The 20,245-nt window shown below is 32.0% G+C and overlaps 1 protein-coding gene across 3 annotated transcripts in view; it reads right to left on the bottom strand.

The window, feature by feature from the left end:
* Positions 1–3,151: 3,151 nt before the first annotated feature.
* The window catches only part of Asx (transcriptional regulator additional sex combs), a 186,186-nt gene continuing 169,092 nt past the window's right edge, over positions 3,152–20,245 (bottom strand). For all 3 annotated transcript variants that reach the window (XM_072540759.1, XM_072540761.1, XM_072540760.1), the window contains exons 11-12: positions 10,616–10,928; positions 3,152–5,046 (exon numbers count right to left, since the gene is read on the bottom strand). In XM_072540759.1, the coding sequence (XP_072396860.1) occupies positions 4,730–5,046; positions 10,616–10,928 (630 nt within the window). In that variant the 3' untranslated portion in view covers positions 3,152–4,729. The remainder of the gene's footprint in view (positions 5,047–10,615; positions 10,929–20,245) is intronic.

Here is a 20,245-nt window from a genome sequence, read left to right as displayed (position 1 = left end):
GCGAGCTTCGATGGTATAAAAGTTAACGTGCCTAGCAGAATCTTAAGTAAGTTTTTTACCTACTTACTGAACATATTAGCGTTAAATACCACGCCATGATTTTTCGAATGCATAAATGCGGGATACGGTAGGTATGTATGCTCAGATAACTTTTAGCTCTGTCAGCTTTGTTATTTTGAACTTCATCTGATGATATAAGGCAACCAAACCATAAAACCTGTAAGTATTTGTACCATAAATTAGTCGAAACAGGCTCAATTCATCTTAAGAACAGGAATACATGAAGACCTGGTGGAATTGATGCAGAAAGTACAAAACATGTTACTGAGGCAGCAGGTAAAAGCAAATCGTCAGTGTCCAGTATAATATGGACAAAAAACTATCTGTACCATTTCTTGCGCATCGAAAGAAGCATCTTTTACCAAAGACTTTACAGAAAGAGTTCTACGTTTGGACACATCTACCAGAAGAGTTGTGTTCAACTGGCGCAAAAGCCATATTCACCATGACCTCCATAAATATTTGGTGTGGCATCCCCTAAATATTGGGGATTGTATTATGGAACAATTCGAATTGTCACTACGTTTCCCAATGTTTTTAAAGATTTAGCAATTATTTTACATGTACCTGTAGATTTAAGACGGGGACACAATACAGTTGCGAAGTTAGAAATTATCTAAATCCAATTTTATCCTCACATATGGATTTATACAGAAAGTGTATACCCATATTAAGCACGTAATCTCGTTCTGAATCCTTAGATCGTTATTTTTGAGAATACCTAAAGGCACTTGTTTATGCCTAAAGTTAAAATAAACAGTCGTCATAAATTATAGCAAGAAATTGTAAGGGAAATTAGTAATATCATGGCCCAACCAAAATCATTATGGGAATAAATTAAAAGAAAAAACAAAAGATAAAAATTAAAGTAATACCCCTCTGAGCAATTTGTGTATTTGCAATACAATTTGTAAAATTTTTTTACAATAATTTGTTTCGACCACTCTATACTTTTGGTTGTGAAAGAATACCCTTTTGTGTCTAAATTGAATTCGATATTTGTCCGAAAACGAATATACATGGTATACAAAAATATATGGTCATGTTAATGTACCAATGTTGTTGTAGGTAGCGTCATGAAACGCCACTCGTAAAACTAATATTATTTTCTTATCATGCATCAACATCCTCTTATTACGTATGATAAATAATAACATTTTTCAAGACATATAAAAAAAAATAATAGAACCTTTTTTATGTCTCTTATATGTTTCACTCCTTATCTGACATCCATTTAATTGTGGACACCCTATGTATGCCGTTACTAACACTGAAATGCAAGATAATTATTTAACTAAAATAATAGTTTATTACCTACAGGCTTGGTTCGCCGGCAGTACATAATAGTGATTTATATAAATAATCTAATTATATATAATCAGTGGAAAAAATAATATAAAGTGTTCTTTTTTGTCACTAATTTCTTGTTGTTTAATTTTTTGTAATATAATCACACATGCATAATATTGACCAATCTACTGATTGAAAAAATTAATATTAAATACTGTTTAAAATACTTTTGTATTAATATATTATATATTTTACTTATTGTTGATAACGTGTCCCCATTAATCCTCTACAGCACCCCACCAAAATTTAATAAAACACTCTCAATAAATTAAATATCATTTCAAAACTGTCGCCTACCGACAAACAGACTTCCTTACATAAAAAAAATAATAATTTAAGTAGACCGTTCCCTAGAGTTCATAAGATATTTAGAAGGTTTTTATTGTGACGTTGTGCAACGTTTTAATATATAATATGACAACAGTTTCATTTGAAAGTCTAAATGTCAATATTAAAGTTAGCCCAAACTAGCTTGAGCGGTGAATTTTTCATCTGCAGTTACAAAATCGTATGTCAGTCTAGAGCTCATTTCTCTGTTATGCTCTGGAATGGATCAAGAAGTATACTTTGGTGTATAATATGTTAGTAATTTAGGTATTTTGCTCATATCAATGGACTGAAAGATTTGTACGACTATTGCACGGTGAAATTTTGAAATAGGTAAAAATATTAATATTGCGCATTCAATACTGTTAATTAACTTAATTAACTCAATATAGATCCATTTAGAGCAAGTATCAACTTATTTGGGTATACATATTTAAGAAACAAATAAAATCTGACGAGTTCATCCAACTTTTTTTGTCAAGAAGAAACAAAACCTACCTAGACAACGAAGACAATTAAACAAAATCGGTAAACTGTTATCTGTCAGTTCTGTTACTTATAAAATTGTTGGTTTTTGGACAGTTTAAGTTTAAATATTAAATTTTTAATTGAAAACTTATTTGTGCGGAGCAATTACATTGCTGAGATAAATGCGGAAGTCAAATCAAATTTGTTAGTCTCCTTTTTAATAGGTATACAAGTTGTTTTGATTACTGCCAGTACTGTCAGTATACTAACGGTGATATTTAACTCTAGCATTCCCATATGGCAACATTTCACATTGGTTGTGAACTGGACTATTAAATGTATAGTAACATCAACTTTGACTAGATGGCAATATGAGCGCGTTTTAAAAACATCGTTTCTCATTATCTTTTTTAATGTCGTTCTGAAGCTATTTTCTTGTGGCATCTTAAAGCAATTACTATTTTAATTGGAAATAAGCCACGATTTAAGTGTATTGACATTTCAATTTCAACTTAGGAACTCGTTCTATATAAAATGTAGAGAACGATTTCTGAAGTGGAAATTGAAACTTCAATAAACTTATTTTAAATTTAAATTGTGGCTTATTCCCAATTAAAATAGTAATTACGTTATGTTTTGGTAAGATTCACTTAGTATGTATATTAGAGTATGTAAAGACAATTCGAATTTCAACAATATGTATCTGTGTGAAAAATGGTGGAAACAAATTTTGAGTAAGTAAAAGTAATTCATATTATTATTATAAATATTTATTATATTTTTACGTATAAAAAATTTATTAAAATCCTTTGTAAAAGGTATATATTTAAAAACCCAAACGGGCTGTGTTAGACAGAACGTTTTCGGAATACATCATTCCATCATCGGTGTCTAGGAGTACATGAATGGGTATACCCATATATTTAGTGGCTACATTCATGTACTCCTAGACACCGATGATGGAATGATGTATTCCGAAAACGTTCTGTCTAACACAGCCCGTTTGGGTTTTTAAATATATACCTTTTACAAAGGATTTTAATAAATTTTTTAATATATGGTATACAGCCAAATACAGGAACGTAGATTCCTTGTGGATTTTTACGTATGTTTTTATAGATGTAGTTTTCATATAGACTTATTGAATTTAAATTGGTTTTTCATAGTATCTTTTTATGATGCAATTTTACGTGCCGTTACCATACGGTAACACTAGGTATTACATGTAAAGTAATTGAGAAATGTTATTTTTGTTTCAGGTGTGGTTTTAGCTTACAAGAAGCACTAGAAATAGCATATGAACAAAATGTAGATTGTATCTATATTGAGCCTCCAGATTCAAATGATTTAACCGAAAAAGATACAGGGAATGGAGATGACGGAGACATTGGACAACCTATCTGGATGCCAGCTTCGTGCAGCTATGGAATTAAAACTTGCCAATAATGAACGTATCGGCAAATCCATTCCTCTATATACATATTCAAACAAAAATTGGAATAAAAAAAATATATCAGTCGATTTATGGAGACCTTCCACCACAAATGAGGGGCTTTCCAGATGACTCTAAATATAAAGAACTATCACCATCTCTACTTTTTGAAACATATTTTGACCTATCTTTCTTATTAAAGAAACTTCTCGTTAAGCATTATTCAAAAATTGTCCAAGAAAACATGAACTAAAATGTTTTCTCGCAATTTTGATAATTAGTGAATACTCGGTATTGCCGAGTATACTTTTATTTGGTAGATTTATGTAGCTGTTAACAAGCTGGCGAGAAATACCACTTCAGTTTTTTCGAAGCTATGGGACTACAGCTAAATTTGATGGAAGAGCGTCTACATAAAAAAGCAGCTTATCTCTTAACCGGATTTCGAATAATACAAGGTATGATGGAACAAATCATCTCGATGTCGACATAGATGAAAGAAGCAATGAAGATGTTCTGGAGAAGGCTGTTGTGAGAGACTTCGCACAATGTAAAAGTGTGATCTCGGATAATGTATTCTTTGTTTTCTTATTTTCCATACAAAATGAATTAATAGTACTAATACAGTTATTTTAGTGCTTGTTGACGTTAGACGTGAAAATATAATTATACTTTTTCGTACTTCTAAGTCCTAGCGTTACCATGCGGTAACGGTATTTTTTGAAAAAAAAATACATCAAATATTCAACAACAGAGTTTTTACTTATTGAAAGTAGACTATTTGATAGTAAAATATACTGATAGTTTCAAAAATTTTTGTAAAAGAACTTGGACTTTAATATATTTCAATAGGTTCTATTTAATGAAAACAGTGCTTTATTCATCGATTCATTAACTAGATGAAATGAAATATTATGTCACATATATAATATAGTATAAAATATCAGGTTTGGTTTGAAAGTGAAAAGACTACTTGTATACACAACATCATGTGAAAAGTATTATCTTCCAAATAATACTTTCATTAGACATAAGAAAAACGTTCCGAATGTTTTATATATGAACTCTAGGAACTAGTCTAAATATAGTAGCCTACCGTATGAAGCAAGTACGACACAGTTTATTCGGTCCTATGCAGTCGTCGTGACAAAAAGCGCCACATTTTTTGCACATCACCATCGCCTTGAGGCTGCACGAACAAGAAGAATCGCCTGTGACGACCGCCATGGGGGTCGTCACCGGCTTCTGGACCACAGGTGGAGCTGGCGCGGGTTGTTTTTGTTGCTGTTGAAGAACTAGCTGGCTTTGCATGGCTGCGCCGGGATGGTCGACCATCACGTTGCCATCGCCGCCGATGATTGTGTAATTCTGAATTGGAGATTCTACGCTGACATCACCATAAACGACACCTAAAATATATATTCAATAAATATCATTTGATCTATTATGTCTTCATTTGAAGATGTTAGTTACTAATCCAAGTAAAGTGTACTTTACATGAAATTGAGGCGAAACTACTTATTAACGAAGTTTCTAATTATATGTTTGAGATTATAAGTGAATATTAAGAAATTCCAATACAACGCATATGTAGATATAGATATTAAATTACATATTAGCTATTTAGAGCCAGAGTGCCAAGAAAAGTAACATTTTGACTAACTATTATTTGAAAAAGTGATTTAAGTCTAGTATGTGGTATGACCGCTAGACGGCTAGAGAGCTTGAAGATGGTATCTTGATTCACATGGTGTCGAAATGAAAAAACCCGGTCGATAGAGGTGGTGGTAATGTATAAATAATTTAGGAATTCATGATCCTATGATTTCATAAAACTCTTTACGTAAAAAATTGAATTATTTGTATTACTTATGAAAGTTTTGTAGTTCCCTACTCAAAAACGTCAAAATTTTGATAATAAAAATTTCAAATAAATTTTAAGTAGTCTAACACTCGAAAATATTGTACTTATTGTAATTTTACGAGTATTATTATAAATATTGTTGCAATTGTAAGAGTAGTAGAAAATCTTTTAATAACAAATATATACCTTCCTTATACGTATTGTCTTCCTACATTTCTCGGATGATTATTCTGTTTCCATTTTATTAACTGTTAATAGAATTAATGCAAAAAATTCTACCAATATTTATTGATAGAAATAATAAAGCACTACATTATTGATTCTATAAGCGAAGGCACTGTGTAACTATATTTTTATGCGATTAAATATTAAGTATTTTCTAAGCAATATTACTGCAATACAAACAAATAACTAAGCTTCGAATTCTGCTGTAAACAAAATGTTTTTTTTCTATCAATGTGCAACATACAAAATTAATATTATGAATATACTACCACCATACTGGTACTAAATTTTATTTCGTATGTAGATATAGAGAGACAGAATCAGAAATTATTGTTAAAAATGGTCAAAATTTTTGGGAAATGACATAAAAATATTTAAAGAATAAGCAAGAATAATAAAATGGCTATTATCCTTATTTGGTATAAAAATCGCAGGATTATAAAATTAACGCAAATGTGTTAATTTTATAATTTTAAAAAACACATTTACGGTAGTATAGTCCAAAGTATTAAACTTTACGGTTCGGAAGTATGGGACGTCACCAAAGCTAATAGAAACAAACTTATGACGACAGAAATAGATTATCTGAGACGAAGCTGCGGTAGATCGAAACTGGAGAGAGCTAGAAACGAACAAATAAGAAACGAAATGAAAATGGAGAGAAATATCAATGATGACATAGAAAGAAAACAATTAATCTGGTTCGGACGAAAGAAGAATGAGAGGACGACCACGGAGAAGTTGGCGCAACGATATTGATGAAGCAATGGCGGCAAGAGACTTAGAAGAGGCAACTGCATATGACAGAAAAAGATGGAAATTGGGGGCGGAGAAGCGGCGACAGCCGTAATAAATCCGTTATTATTATTATTATATTATAAAATTAACGCCATCAAATGGGAAATTATTATTCATTATTTGACATTATTCTCCATTCCATAATTATCTAATTATTATTCTGCCAAGCATTTTCGTTTGTCTTCTGTCGAGAAAATATTCTAAATCCTGTCATAGTACGTAACAAAAGTCTATAAAGATCTCTTTCTGGTGTTAAAAATGGAAAATCTTTTACGGTTCGTGGCAGTTACTACTAAATACGTTCAACTAAATATGCCTTATCTATAAATGAAGAATATTAATTGATTAACGTATTTAAAGCACTCAACCCTAAACTATTGTCTATTATACATTGGAATTATATTCAAAGCTGTCAGGGATCGGAAACTCGACCATCTACCGGCTTATATATTAAGGAAATCCACGAATACGGAAAATGTGTTTTAGAAGAAAAGTACATTTCTTGTATTTTAATAATGGGATTTCTACTTTAGATACAATTTTGGGTACAAGGGAAGAAGATATTCCTGATATTCGAAGAAATAGGCTTTGGAGAATTCTACCAAAATTAAACTTTGGATGGGAAAAACTTAATCCGAAGATCTCCGAATAATTAAAAAGCATGAAATTTTATGCTGGACGCGAAATTAGTTACTAAGAAATCCACAAGAAATCTAAGTTCCTGTAGTTGGCTGTATACCATATATCACAAAATTTTTTATTAAAAATCCTTTATACAAGGTATATAATTTAAAAACCCAATCGGGCTATATCACAAAACGTTTTCGGAATCCATGTTCCATCATCAGTGCACTAGGTATACATGAGTATTGGGCCACTAAATATGTGGGTAAAAACCCGTTAAACATTGTTGGTTTAAATTTAGTTTACATTGTAAGGGAATTAAAAATTATGATGTTAAAGTTACTTGAGTTGCTTTCATCAGGTCCCCGTAGACACATCGTCTCAGAACCAGGAACATCACGTGGAGTCATACGTCGCGATGTTACCAAATCCACTGGTAACTTTAACATCATAATTTTTAATAACATACAATGTAAACTAAATTTAAACCAACAATTTTTAACGGGTTTTTACCCACATATTTAGTGGTTCAATACATGTATACCTAGTGCACTGATGATGGAACATAGATTCCGAAAACGTTTTATGATATAGCCCGATTGGGTTTTTAAATTATATACCTTTTATAAAGGATTTTAATAAAAAAAATTAAAAAAGAAATGTTGCTGTTTGGACGAAACGTGACTAAACAAAGGTTAATCAATTAGAAAGATATGGTAGCAAAAAAATGTAACCTCTAGTCAAATGTTTTTAGATACACAATAAAAGAATAAAAGCGTTAAAAGAAACAGGCCATTTATTATCCATATCGGTTGTGTAGATGATTTTTTGAATAGCCGTTTAATAACATTTCGGTCATACAAACGATTAAAGTATTAATAGTCTTAATAATACTATATGGCGAAACAAACACATTAACACTGAGATGAAGTCAAGAATTTATAAAGCCAGTGTAAGACCAATAATGATATTATATGTCTCAGAAACAAGACCCGACACAGCCACAACGCAAAAGATACTAGAAACGGCAGAGATGAGAGTACTGAGAAGAATTACAGGAAATATGCTGAAAGATCGAAAGAGAAGTGAAGACATTAGAAGAAAATGTAACATACAGTGTATAAATAAATGGACACAAAATAGAAAAAAGAATAGAATAACCACATAAGCAGAACGAAGGAGATCCGCGTCGTCAAAATAACAAGAGATAAGTCACCAATCGGCAGAAGAAGTATCGGACGACCACGCAAAAGATGGAGTGACAACCTTTCATACAGGTATTAATCCGCCAATGAACAAGCAGAATTGCTTATAAAGAGGAAGAAGAAGAAGATTAAAGTAAAAGCCATATAAGAAGACCGGTTAGTAATTAGGCGATGGTCAGTGGGCATCAAACAATTTTTAACATTTAAAATTTAATTCCAATCACTTGAAAAGTAAACTATTTCATTTCATGTATTTGATGTTCAGTAAGAATATTTGACTTTGTTCTGTTAAAACCAAATGAAATGAATATAATATTTATATATAATTTATTACACACAATAAAATTTATTTTATTAATGACATTTTAAATATAGCAATCATTCAGTTTACTATACTATACTATAACTCTATATATAATATAATATCTCTCCTATGGCGCTACAGCCCACGTCAGGCCCCGTCCTCACCCAGAATCCGCCTCCAGGCATCTATTTCCTTGGCTACTCTCCTCCATTTATCCACCCTCATGATCTCTTTAGCATCGATTCTTACTTCGTCTATCCACCGCGTCCTTGACTTTTCTACTGGTCGTCGTCCCACCATAGTTTCACTAAGTGTTCTAAGCTTCTACTAGGAGTTCTATTATTATCCATTCTTATAAGGTGTAATCTTGCCCAGTGTAATCTTTGTATTTTTACATAATTTGCTATAGAGGATTCTTTGTAATATTGATATGACTCGTGGTTGAACCTTATTCTTCACATACCCTAAGAGAAGTAAAGGTTGAACCTTTACTTCCCTATGGATGTCTTTGACATTTTCTTTGGGCTCCACATTTTTAAGGGACCATTTCTCCCTTCCTCGTCGGCCTAACCCTACCTTTGACTGGGGTTGGTTACCCAATCTCCGGTAAGGTTGCTCACGTTTACCGGTTTACCACGGGTTTACCCGTGACCCACGGATAATAAGATCGTGAATAGCACACGAAGCGGAAGCAATGTCCTACGAAGAAGAATAATTTTTAAAAACTATATGAGAAGAATACACGGCCCAATAAAGACAGAACCATTTTAAAGTTTGTTTATATTTCACAGATGTGTATTTCCTTGGTATTCTTTGATCGAAGCCGCTTTGAGATATTTTGCGCATTGCAAATAGACAGAAATATTCCAGTTTATGTTTTGTTTATACCAAGTTCGGCGAATGAATTTTAAAGATAATTGCTCACTCTCGCTGAGGCCGTTGTCAAGAGCAGGAGGCTTCAGGTTAGTCCAAATTTTACGTCGAATTTGTATGTTTTTTCGTTCTTCGTCCCTATTCATGGAAATCTAGTTTGTAGTGGCAGTTAATTGTGCAGTATGTGTAGTTACAGAGGAGGTTAGAATATTTGGTCAAGGAGAACAGACAAGGAAATTGAAACGTCAATAAACGTACTTTAACCTTTAATTGTGGCTTATTCCCATTTAAATAGTAATTACTTTAACATGCCACAAGAAAATAGCTTTAGAACAATATGAAAAATTGAGATATTACTATTTTGGTACATTGAGAAAAATGCCCAGCAAACTGATTAGCAGTTTCAGAAAAAGAACGAGATTGAATAGTATCAATGAATTCTGACCCAGATTGGTATTAGAAAATCTACAAAATGGCCTACTATTACCTTGAATAGATGATTGAGCTCCAGATCACATGCTGCCGTATAATTACTTAAGAAAAAAAATTTACACTGTTGTTTAAGCCACAATTTATTGTACTGACAATTACACTTGTAACTAAATAAAGTTTGACGTTTCGAATTCCACACCGGAACGGGTTTTCAAAAAAGATTATTTTAAAAATTCTGGAAATGTATAACCAACAAGTTGTTGTTTGTAGGTTATATTTTTCAAAATTGATAGTTAACTTTTATGTTAATGTATTGTGTGTGAGTTGTAGTTGATGGTATTCGAATTTTGATTACTCCGCTATTGTTGGTATATTCTTATTGACTTCTTCTTTTAGTACTGGCAGCCAAAGTCTGCTATATTCTGCTATACGTTTGCTACACAGTGTTCTTCATTGAGTAGGATGGGCAGCTTCTTTGATTTTTCTCTCTCTTCATGTCACATAATTGTGATTGCTATAAATTGCAAATGTGGCTTAATCCCATATAAACAACGTAACAATTATCTTATTTTGAAGCAAAGAATATTCAGTTAGAAACATCTAATTGCGCAGAAATATGATAAAATATAATATATTTTAAAGTTGACACTAACCTGGAGGTAGCCTTTGTCTTCGAGTAACTGCCTGGATTCCAGGATTCGGACAAGGTACAATAAAATCGTTACAAGGTTGAGACTGTATCGCAGCAGATGGATGTTCGACTTCTACGCTTGCTGGTCGACCTCGTCCTGCGTTAACAGATACTATATGCGGTACTCCTCCGGCGTTTGCAGTGTTAATTTGAGGCTGCTGTTGGGAAGGTGGCGCGCTTGAGGAGCGTGGAGTGTTTAGAGGATCATGTACACCCGTTCTTTGAACGAGTATATACTGACCTAGAGTGCCAACTGGTGTTTGGGTCTCAATTACCTACAAATAATACAAAACGTTAATCGCCTTTGTCCCAACTATATAACATAATCTCATCAAGTATAGCGATTTAACATAATAACTACCCCATTCAAGTGTTAAACTTACATAATCACTCTTAAAATTTTACTAGCTTTGGCTTATAATTACAGTTATAAGTGGTAAGATATTTTCATGGGAACCAATACTATAAACATAACTGTGTACTTCCCTTCGAAAATTAATTAGCTTTGGCGAAGTTATAAAAAAAAGTGAAACCCAATTTCAGTTAGTTCTTAATTGTCTGTCTAAAATGGCCTATGATATTAATAAAAAATAGCCAATATCTAATTTTGTTTAGTTGTGATGAAACCTGCATTTTATGTGGTAAGATTTGTCAATCTAGCGTTAATTAATTTTTTTATTGGAAAACGACGGCTCGTTTAGCGATTAGAAAAAGGCCAGACCAAAATGCACCCTTTTTTCGCCTTCATCAGATGTTTCCTTCTAACGTCTTTGAAATGTACTGTAAGTGTTAAGTTTTATTGACTATCTTCTTGTGTTATTAAGAATATATAGTATATAAGTTAGTTAAACAAAAGCCAAGTCATTTCTTTTTTTTTAAGTATGTTACGATTCAGGTATATACCTATAAATACCAAGTTATTCGATTCAGGCTGTAGTCAAATATGCACTTAATTGTCATTTCGTTATGTTGAGATGTTAAAAGTTTTAATTAAATTAGTTTGAGTATTAAGTTTATTTCAGTTATTTAAAGACTGCAAACTGTTTTAGTTATAAGATTATTGATGACAATATGGTCACTTGTAAATTGTTTGTTGAGCATGAACATATGTTGGCTAACTGTTAAAATTTGCGTGTATTTGTTTATAATTTTTTAGAGCATTTAATAAAAATATTTTTGAGACATTCTTTTATTTAAAGAATATTTTATTGACGAATAACTTTTTTGAAGATTTTATTGACTGTATAATTTCTTTCAGCTTATGGATAAATATGTCAATTTTAATAATTTTTTTTGATAACTCGTTGGTATGTTTTCTGACGTATTTTTTTTTAAATATCTTCGAGAGAAATGTTAAGATGTTATCTCAGGTTAAGAGACATTTGCGCCCATTTTATTTTGAAGTTTAGCTGTATTCCGTCTTTCTTGATTTTCTTTTGTCAAACTATTATCTAATTTTGAAAAATCGTTAATCGCCACGTCTCATTCCATCGAGATTTCCTTCCTCTACATCGTCAACTACTCTCTTAACCCACATCTTATACAACCTCTGCTATTTACACCTCTTTCTAACCATTTCTTCTTTGATCTTTTACATATCTTCTAATTTGCCTAATCTGTCTTAAAGCCAACTCCAAACAATATCTAAAGTATATAGGTCAACTTTCCTTAATCACCAACCGCCCTCTTTATTCCTAATCTTCAATTACCTACTTTTGATCTTTATACCTAACCCCCCACTCGGGAGTTAATTCCCCAGAAATATATCCACATCTAATAGCTTTACTTCCCTTACAATTTTAACCACATAACATCATACTAAAACCCTCATCATATTCAATTTTATAACCAATATTCCTAGTTTATTATATGATTCCTTTAAAATTCAACCACACACAAAACAGCCTATTTTCCTTTCGAATAATAGTGCAGTAACACACTTTTCACACTTACAACCAATAAAAATATTTTTCCGGGTACCAAATGTTGTCTTTTAACATAAAGGGCCTTATTATTAACCAATAATTCTACTTTAAAGCGATTCTTACAACTGTAATCCACCAAATACTGGTATACATTTATAAACATACTCTGACCTTTCAACAGTTTTAATTATAACTTGTTACACTTTCTTCTGTGGTCTGTGGTTAGAGCTCTGGAGATCTTAGTTTTCTTTTCGGTTTTTCAATTATTTCATAACTTACTTTACTAATATTTATTTACAAATTGTTCTTTAGCTTCAATATGTATTCTTTCAGACATCAATTTTGTTGGTTTTTTCATAATGCAATTAGCTTTACATAAATTAGTTAACAATTAATTCCACAACATTTAACTACAAAACAACTATACAACCCATCAACACAAAAATTCTTTCCAGATACCAAATGTTATCTTTCAATATAAAGGGCCTTATTACCACCTACGTTTACAATTAACCAGCTTTCATAACCACAAATGACTAAATGGTGTTACACATATACTTTCATACCCTAAACTTTAATTAACCTTTGTTTCCAATATAACCAATTTTTCAAAATTCAACTAACATTTAATATTACAATTTAATTACTATTCAAAATAAAAACATATATTAACTAATACACATACTCCTTATTAAATTATAATTGTCTCTTTATTAGTTTTCTATATTCAATAAATCCACACATTAAACAGTTTAACCCCCTATCATCAACAATTAATATCTTCACATCATACATATATAATTTTCAGGTACCAAATTAACCAAGTATTAATTACAAACATATAGGGCCTTATTCCTTATTAATCTTTATCTCCAGTACAGCAGGTATTTGTATTGATGGTTGCCTACTTATAACAAAAAATATTTTCTTTGTCATTCCATCTCAATAATTATTATACAATTTTCTAACACAAAATTTCAAGATAAATTATAATTTACAATATAACTCTTCTATACTTTTATATCGTAGGTTTCTACATCCAACTCTATATATACTTAAAACAGTTCAACCGTCACTATTTGTCAATTAATAACTCAACATCACATATGCATCTTCCATTTAATTTCCAGGTACCAAATGTTATTTTATAACATTAAGGGCCTTATTAATATCTCTTTTATCCTTGTTCCACTAGGTACATGTATTGATGTTAGTCTACTTTCAATCCAAACATCTTTGAAGTCTTTCCACACATTCAATAGTTTCATTACAAGGTTTTAACATAATTTTCAGGGTATACCACACTTCAACCCCAACATATTGATTATTGTTCTGAAGCTATTTTCTTGTGGCATTTTAAATTAATTACTATTTAAATGGGAATAAGCCACAATTAAAGGTTAAAATACGTTTATTGCCGTTTCAATTTCCACTTCGGAAATCGTTCTCAAAATACAAACATTAGTATTTTAAATTATATATATATTGTCATACTTTTTCTTTCCCAACCAAAGAAAAATAAATAAAATATCCATCGGAATAAAATGTTAAGAAATCATTATAAACAAAAATGTATATATTAATTTAAGATAAGATTTAGTGTAGATAAGAATAGAAATTTGTTTGGCAAACGACCTGTTTCCGTTGCAAACAAAATTATCAAAAAACCTTTGTTTAGAATTAGAAGACATTTTACCTGTAAGTTAATCTTTCTTTGTTTGTATAGTCGAGTATTAAATGACCATATTTTAATCTTTTGAAATATGTATAAATGATGTATTGAATAAAAACCAATTTTAAAGTAAGCTATTTAGTTTTCTCTGAAACCGAAATTAGGCTTTTCCAAAATCATGGTAAAAACAATTTAAGCTTTTTGATTGGACGGTCGTTTTTAAAATGGGAATTTGGTGAGTCGATCATGAGAGAGGAGAAGTTAGTCATATTTTGGTCATCGAAAGGAAACAGTCGTTTTTCTCAAGATAGGGTGTGGTTCGTGAGTTTGGATACCGGCGTAACGTAAAGAAGTGAATAGTTTGAAGAAGGAGATAACAAGTAGATTAAAAGAGGTCCTTGTATCTACCGTGGGCATTTTATAAAGTATATGTGAAAGTATTCTTACGGCATCAAGTTGACAAAAGGAGGTCCTGGTGTCATAAATAAGTAGCGGAGTTTGGAGAAGTAAATCAGGTGTTTTTTGTGTAGTCTGCAGGAGGTTTGCAAAGACGTTCAGAAGGAGCCGAGGTGCCAAAGAGGGGAGATCACATCTTTGAGAAGACTGGACTTTTCTGGGTATGTTCCAACATACAACTCAAAAAGAAAATAAACTGTAAGTGTTTGTACAATTGAATTTTATATCTGTGAAGGATCGTTTCGACATCATGGTCATTAGCATTCAAATTTAAGAACTGATGTTTTGTTAGGCTAATCAAAAGTTTAAAGTTTTGTGGTTTCTTTTTTTAAGTAAAGAAAATTTTAAGTAAAATTGGTTTTTCACGTAATATAAATGTATGTAGCTTTATAATCTTATTATCATAATAATTTGATTTATTTTCTTGTATGCTGATTGATAAGATAACGACAAAATTTAATAATTGTTTTATTCGTTCATATAAAATAAAGAAACGTAAATCTTTGTAATATAATATATTTGTATTATTATCCTTTCTTCTCTCCCGATAAAAGACAACTAGAAAATCTTTTGAATCCATCGAACACAGGTAATATAAGAATTATTTTACTTTTGATAACAGATAAGCTATAATTTTTTTATTGGCTCAATAAACTAAGTTTGAACTCAAAATAAACAATCATAACAAATGGCCCCCAACGTGTAAGGCGTAGAAAGTATTTCTAGTTAAAATTTAAACGGATAGAGAAAGAAAGCAGATTGTTTGAAAATTTATTTGCCGATGGTTAAAGTTTACAATATTTGCTTTTATGACATTACATTTCAAATTTCTCTAGGTACAAATTTTTACATGATATAATTTATGATATTTGATTGATTTTTACAACTGACAAAAGTTTTAAAATTTTATTGCATTTATTTGAATTTATTGCATTTGGGATAAGAGGAAAAGTTTTCGTCTTTGCAACATTACTCGAATTTCATATTTGGCGGGGATATTATTGCACAAATTTCAAAGCTTCACATTTGGCGGGGATAAATAATCTAACGAACATGTCGACCACAAGGAGTCAAAGCAAAACGCAAGAAAGGAAAGAGGATAAGATAGAAGAGGAAACAACTATTGATGAAGGATCGGATAATGAAGGAAATGCGACAATAATGGAGGAAAGAAAAGAAACAGGGATGCTGGAAAAATTATTAGCAATGATGCAAATACAGACACAAACAATGAATGAAACATCAAAGAAAATGGATAAAATGGATAGAAATCAACAAGAAACATCACAAAAAATGGACGAAACAAAACAAACAATGGAAGAAAACCAACGGGAAACAAGACAAGCAATAGAACTAAATAACAGGAATATAGAGCAGCGTCTGGAAAACTATGAACAGGAAATTAAAGGATGTGTTGAGGGGATAAAGAAAGACCTGATACAACAGATAGAAGAAATAACCCTAAAGAATGCAAAACAAGAGACAGAGATTAAAGATATCCAAAATACAATGAAGGAGATACAAAATTGCCAGAAAAAGGAACTAGAGATGCAAAGAGAAGAAATAGAAACTAAAATGAAGGATATTAAGACTGTCCAGAAAAAGGAATTAGAAAAATTAGAAACAAAATTTGAAAACGTTTTACAAGAAGACATGCGAGAAATAGAAAGAAAAATGGAGGAAATCAAAAAGGAACAAAATTCCGGGGAAAGGAGGGAAATGGTTATCCATGGAACAAGCGAGGTAAAAATACAGTTTGACGGGGACGTAAAAAAATTACACCCAGTAATTTTCATCAACAATTTAAAAAAGAAAGTACGACATATCGGTAATTTCGAAACAGCAAAGGAAACGATAAGGAACCATCTTAAAGATGAGGCAAGTTTATAGCAAAGAAGAAGAATTGCAAACTTGGCAAACATTTGAACAAAAATTTCTGAATTATTTCTGGGGGAAAATACAACAGATAGAGATAAACAAGGAATTACAAAATGGGAGATACCAGGATAGTATAGGTATATCAGAAAAAACATATGCCCTACAACTATACAACAATGCAAGACACTTACATTACAACTATTCGTCCGAACAGCTAGTGGAACTAATAGCCAGACATTTTGAAGATACCTTAGAAGATCACATAACCCTACAAAACTACAAAGATATTGACAGTTTATGTCAATTCTTGCAAATACGAGTAGCAAAATTAAGAGAAAGAAAAATGAGGAGAACGCAAGAAAATTATAGACAACGAGAAAATCAAGACTATAGAGATAGAGGACAAAACTTTAGGAGAGAGTACACAAAAAGAGAATTTGTCCCGAGGAGGGAAAACGAAAGTAGAGACAACGGAAGAGTAAATTATGAACAAAGAAATCGGCAATGGAACGAAAACAGATATCGAGAGAACCAGAATAGAAACAACAATCGCACATATCAGGAAAACCGAAATAATAATAGAACGAATGAACCGGAAAATCACGGAAACCGATACGGGTCCGAGAGACCAAGAGAAAATAGAAGAGCGGTCAACAACACACACATAGAGGAATGTGAGAATGAGAGACAAAGCGACAGAAGTAGAAGCGAACAAGAACAGCAAGCGTCTTTTCACGAAGGCGCTCACTAAAGACAAAGAAACAAACAGGAATTTTTTGTCACCCGAAGGAATTTATTAAATTGGCAGAAAATAAGGACAAAATAAGTGGAGCAAATCTGAAATTTGTAGATGGTTTTATCAACGAGACACCGATTAAAATTATGATTGATACTGGATCGGAAATTACACTGATCAACAGAAAACTAATAGAGGAAGTTAATTTAACGAATTTGATTTACAAAATTCCCAAGGTAAATTTAGTGGGCGCAAATAAACGGACTTTGGCAACGATAAATGAAGGAATACGAATAAAAGTACGATTGGATAAGAAATTTTATGCACTACAATGTGTTGTGATGCCAAACATGTTGCATGATATGATCGTAGGAGTGGATGAATTGGCAGAAAAACATGTGGTGATAGATTTCAAAAATAACACGATGAAAATCACAGAGGAAAAAGAAGAAGAACAGGACAGTAAGAAAATGGAAAAGGAAAATGAGAAACAAAAAAATGATTTAGACAAAGAACAAACGGTGGAAATGAATTTGGCAATGAAACAAGGACAGAGAAGAAAGAGGAGATTGGGAAAAGAAAGTGAAAAGTGGGTTTCCTCAAAAGAAGAGATGAGCCCAGAAGAAGAAAAAGAAGAAAGATTACCAAAAGAAGACGAAAAAGGTACAATTGAAACAGTGGTATTTGAAGAAGTATGCGAAATGGAGGAGGCAGAATACAAAATAAATATGTGTAAAGAAATTGAGGAAAAAGAAAAAAAATTGATATGTGGAGAAGAAAAAGAAAAGGAATTGCGTATAATATTGAGAAAGTATGAAGATTTAATAAATGAAGAAAACAGAGTAGCCAAAGAGTATGAACATTCATTTGAGGTTAAAGACTTAGGAAATTTTCGATCGAAAACTTATCCGATCCCATATAAATACCGACAGGAGGTGAAAGGAGAAATTAACAAAATGTTAGAAGATCAAATCATAGAGAGATGTGACTCGCCGTACATCAACCAAATCGTGATTGTGAAAAAAAGCAGTGGAGAATTGAGGCTCTGTTTGGATGCCCGGAATATAAATCAACACACGGTATCTCAATATGAATCACCCCTCAACATCGAAGCTATTTTTGGGAGAATTACGGGAACACACATGTTTTCTAAAATTGATTTGAAACATAGTTTTTGGTTAATACCGTTAGCAGAAAGATGTAGAAATTACACCGCTTTCTCAATCGATGGTATTGTATACCGATTTAAAGTAGTACCGTTTGGATTACAAAGTGCGTGTGCAGCATTGGTAAGAGCTCTCCATACAATATTAAATAAATATGAAGATTTCATAGTGCACTACATCGACGACTTACTCATTTATTCACCAGATACATCAAGTCATTTGGAACACATAAAGATTATTTTGGGAGAATTGGACAAGGCCGGATTAAAACTGAATGTTGAAAAATGTCAATTTTTTCAAAAAGAAGTGATATATTTAGGATTTAAATTGAACACACAAACAGTTAGTTTAGCCGAGGACCGGGTAAAACTCATAGATGAATACCCAAGACCAACGAATTTAAAAACATTGAGAGGTTTTCTCGGAACGATCAACTATTTTAAAAAACTAATTCCTGATTTAAGCCAGAAGGAAATTCCTCTGATCAAATTATTGAAGAAGGGTGTTAAATGGAATTGGAAAGAAGAACAAGAGAAAGCTTTTCAAATTTTAAAAGAGGAATTCTCGAAAGGAACGAAAATATATCACCCCATGTACAATTTGCCTTTCATACTACGAACTGATGCATCCATACAAAAATTTGCGGGAGTTTTGTCGCAAATACAAAACAATCAAGAAGTGCCGATTTGTTTTATTTCCCGGGTGACAAAAACACACGAAAGAAAATACAGTGTGACTGAACTAGAGTTTGCTAGCGTACTTTTCTGTGTAAATAAGTTAAGATTTTATCTGTTGGGAGCAAAATTCACAATCGAAACTGATCATGCAGCTTTGGTACATATAATGAAAAATCGTCTGGTTAACAATCGTATACATAGAGGCATTTTGTTACTACAGGAGTATGACTTTGAGTTTCGATATATAAAAGGAAAAGACAACATTATAGCCGATGCTCTCACAAGGGATGAAGACTCGGGGAAAAAGGAAGCAATTGCTTTTCATGTAGGATTGAACATTTTGACACAAGAGGAAGGGGTATTTTCGTTAAACGAAATTAGAACAAATCAAGAAGACCTGGAAGAAAGAGAAAAAAGAAGAGCGGAGAGGGAAAACGGTATATTTTTCAAACGAATTGATGGAAAAGAACTATACGTGATAACACAGACATTGGCAGAAAGAATCATACAGAAATTACACGAAGACAATGGACATATCGGTAGCAGAAAAGTCTGGCTGGTTTTTCGAGAAAATTATATTTGCCGACAAGATTACCGCATCGCAAAAGAAATTACACAAAAGTGCCAGATCTGTCAAAAATATAAAATTAGAAATTTCAAAAATGAAAACGTTACAAAAAATATTATATCCCGGAACAAATTAGATATTGTAGCAATAGATATGTTAAGCGATCTAATTATGACGACGAAGAGGAATAAACATGTTTTAGTCATGGTAGATGTGTTTTCCAAATATGTAAAATTATACAGTTGCCGTACCACGAAAGGGGAAGAATTAATGAGAAAAATCGACAATTTTATAGCCACCGTAGGAACACCAAGAAGGATTCTTCTAGACAATGCAACATATTTTAGAAATGATCGTTTCAAGGGACAACTTCGAGAACGGGGAATAGAGACAAATTTTGTTAGCATCAGACATCCACAGAGTAATCCTTCGGAACGTTTTATACAGGAAGTGACGAAGTTTCTACGGATTACAACAGAGGGTCAACATCGACGATGGGATAGGAAAGTCGCCG

The sequence above is a fragment of the Diabrotica undecimpunctata genome, chromosome 8 (assembly GCF_040954645.1).
Source record: "Diabrotica undecimpunctata isolate CICGRU chromosome 8, icDiaUnde3, whole genome shotgun sequence".
NCBI lineage: Eukaryota > Metazoa > Arthropoda > Insecta > Coleoptera > Chrysomelidae > Diabrotica > Diabrotica undecimpunctata.
Note: the sequence above shows the minus strand (reverse complement) of the source record. Positions and strands in the feature narration are given on the sequence as shown.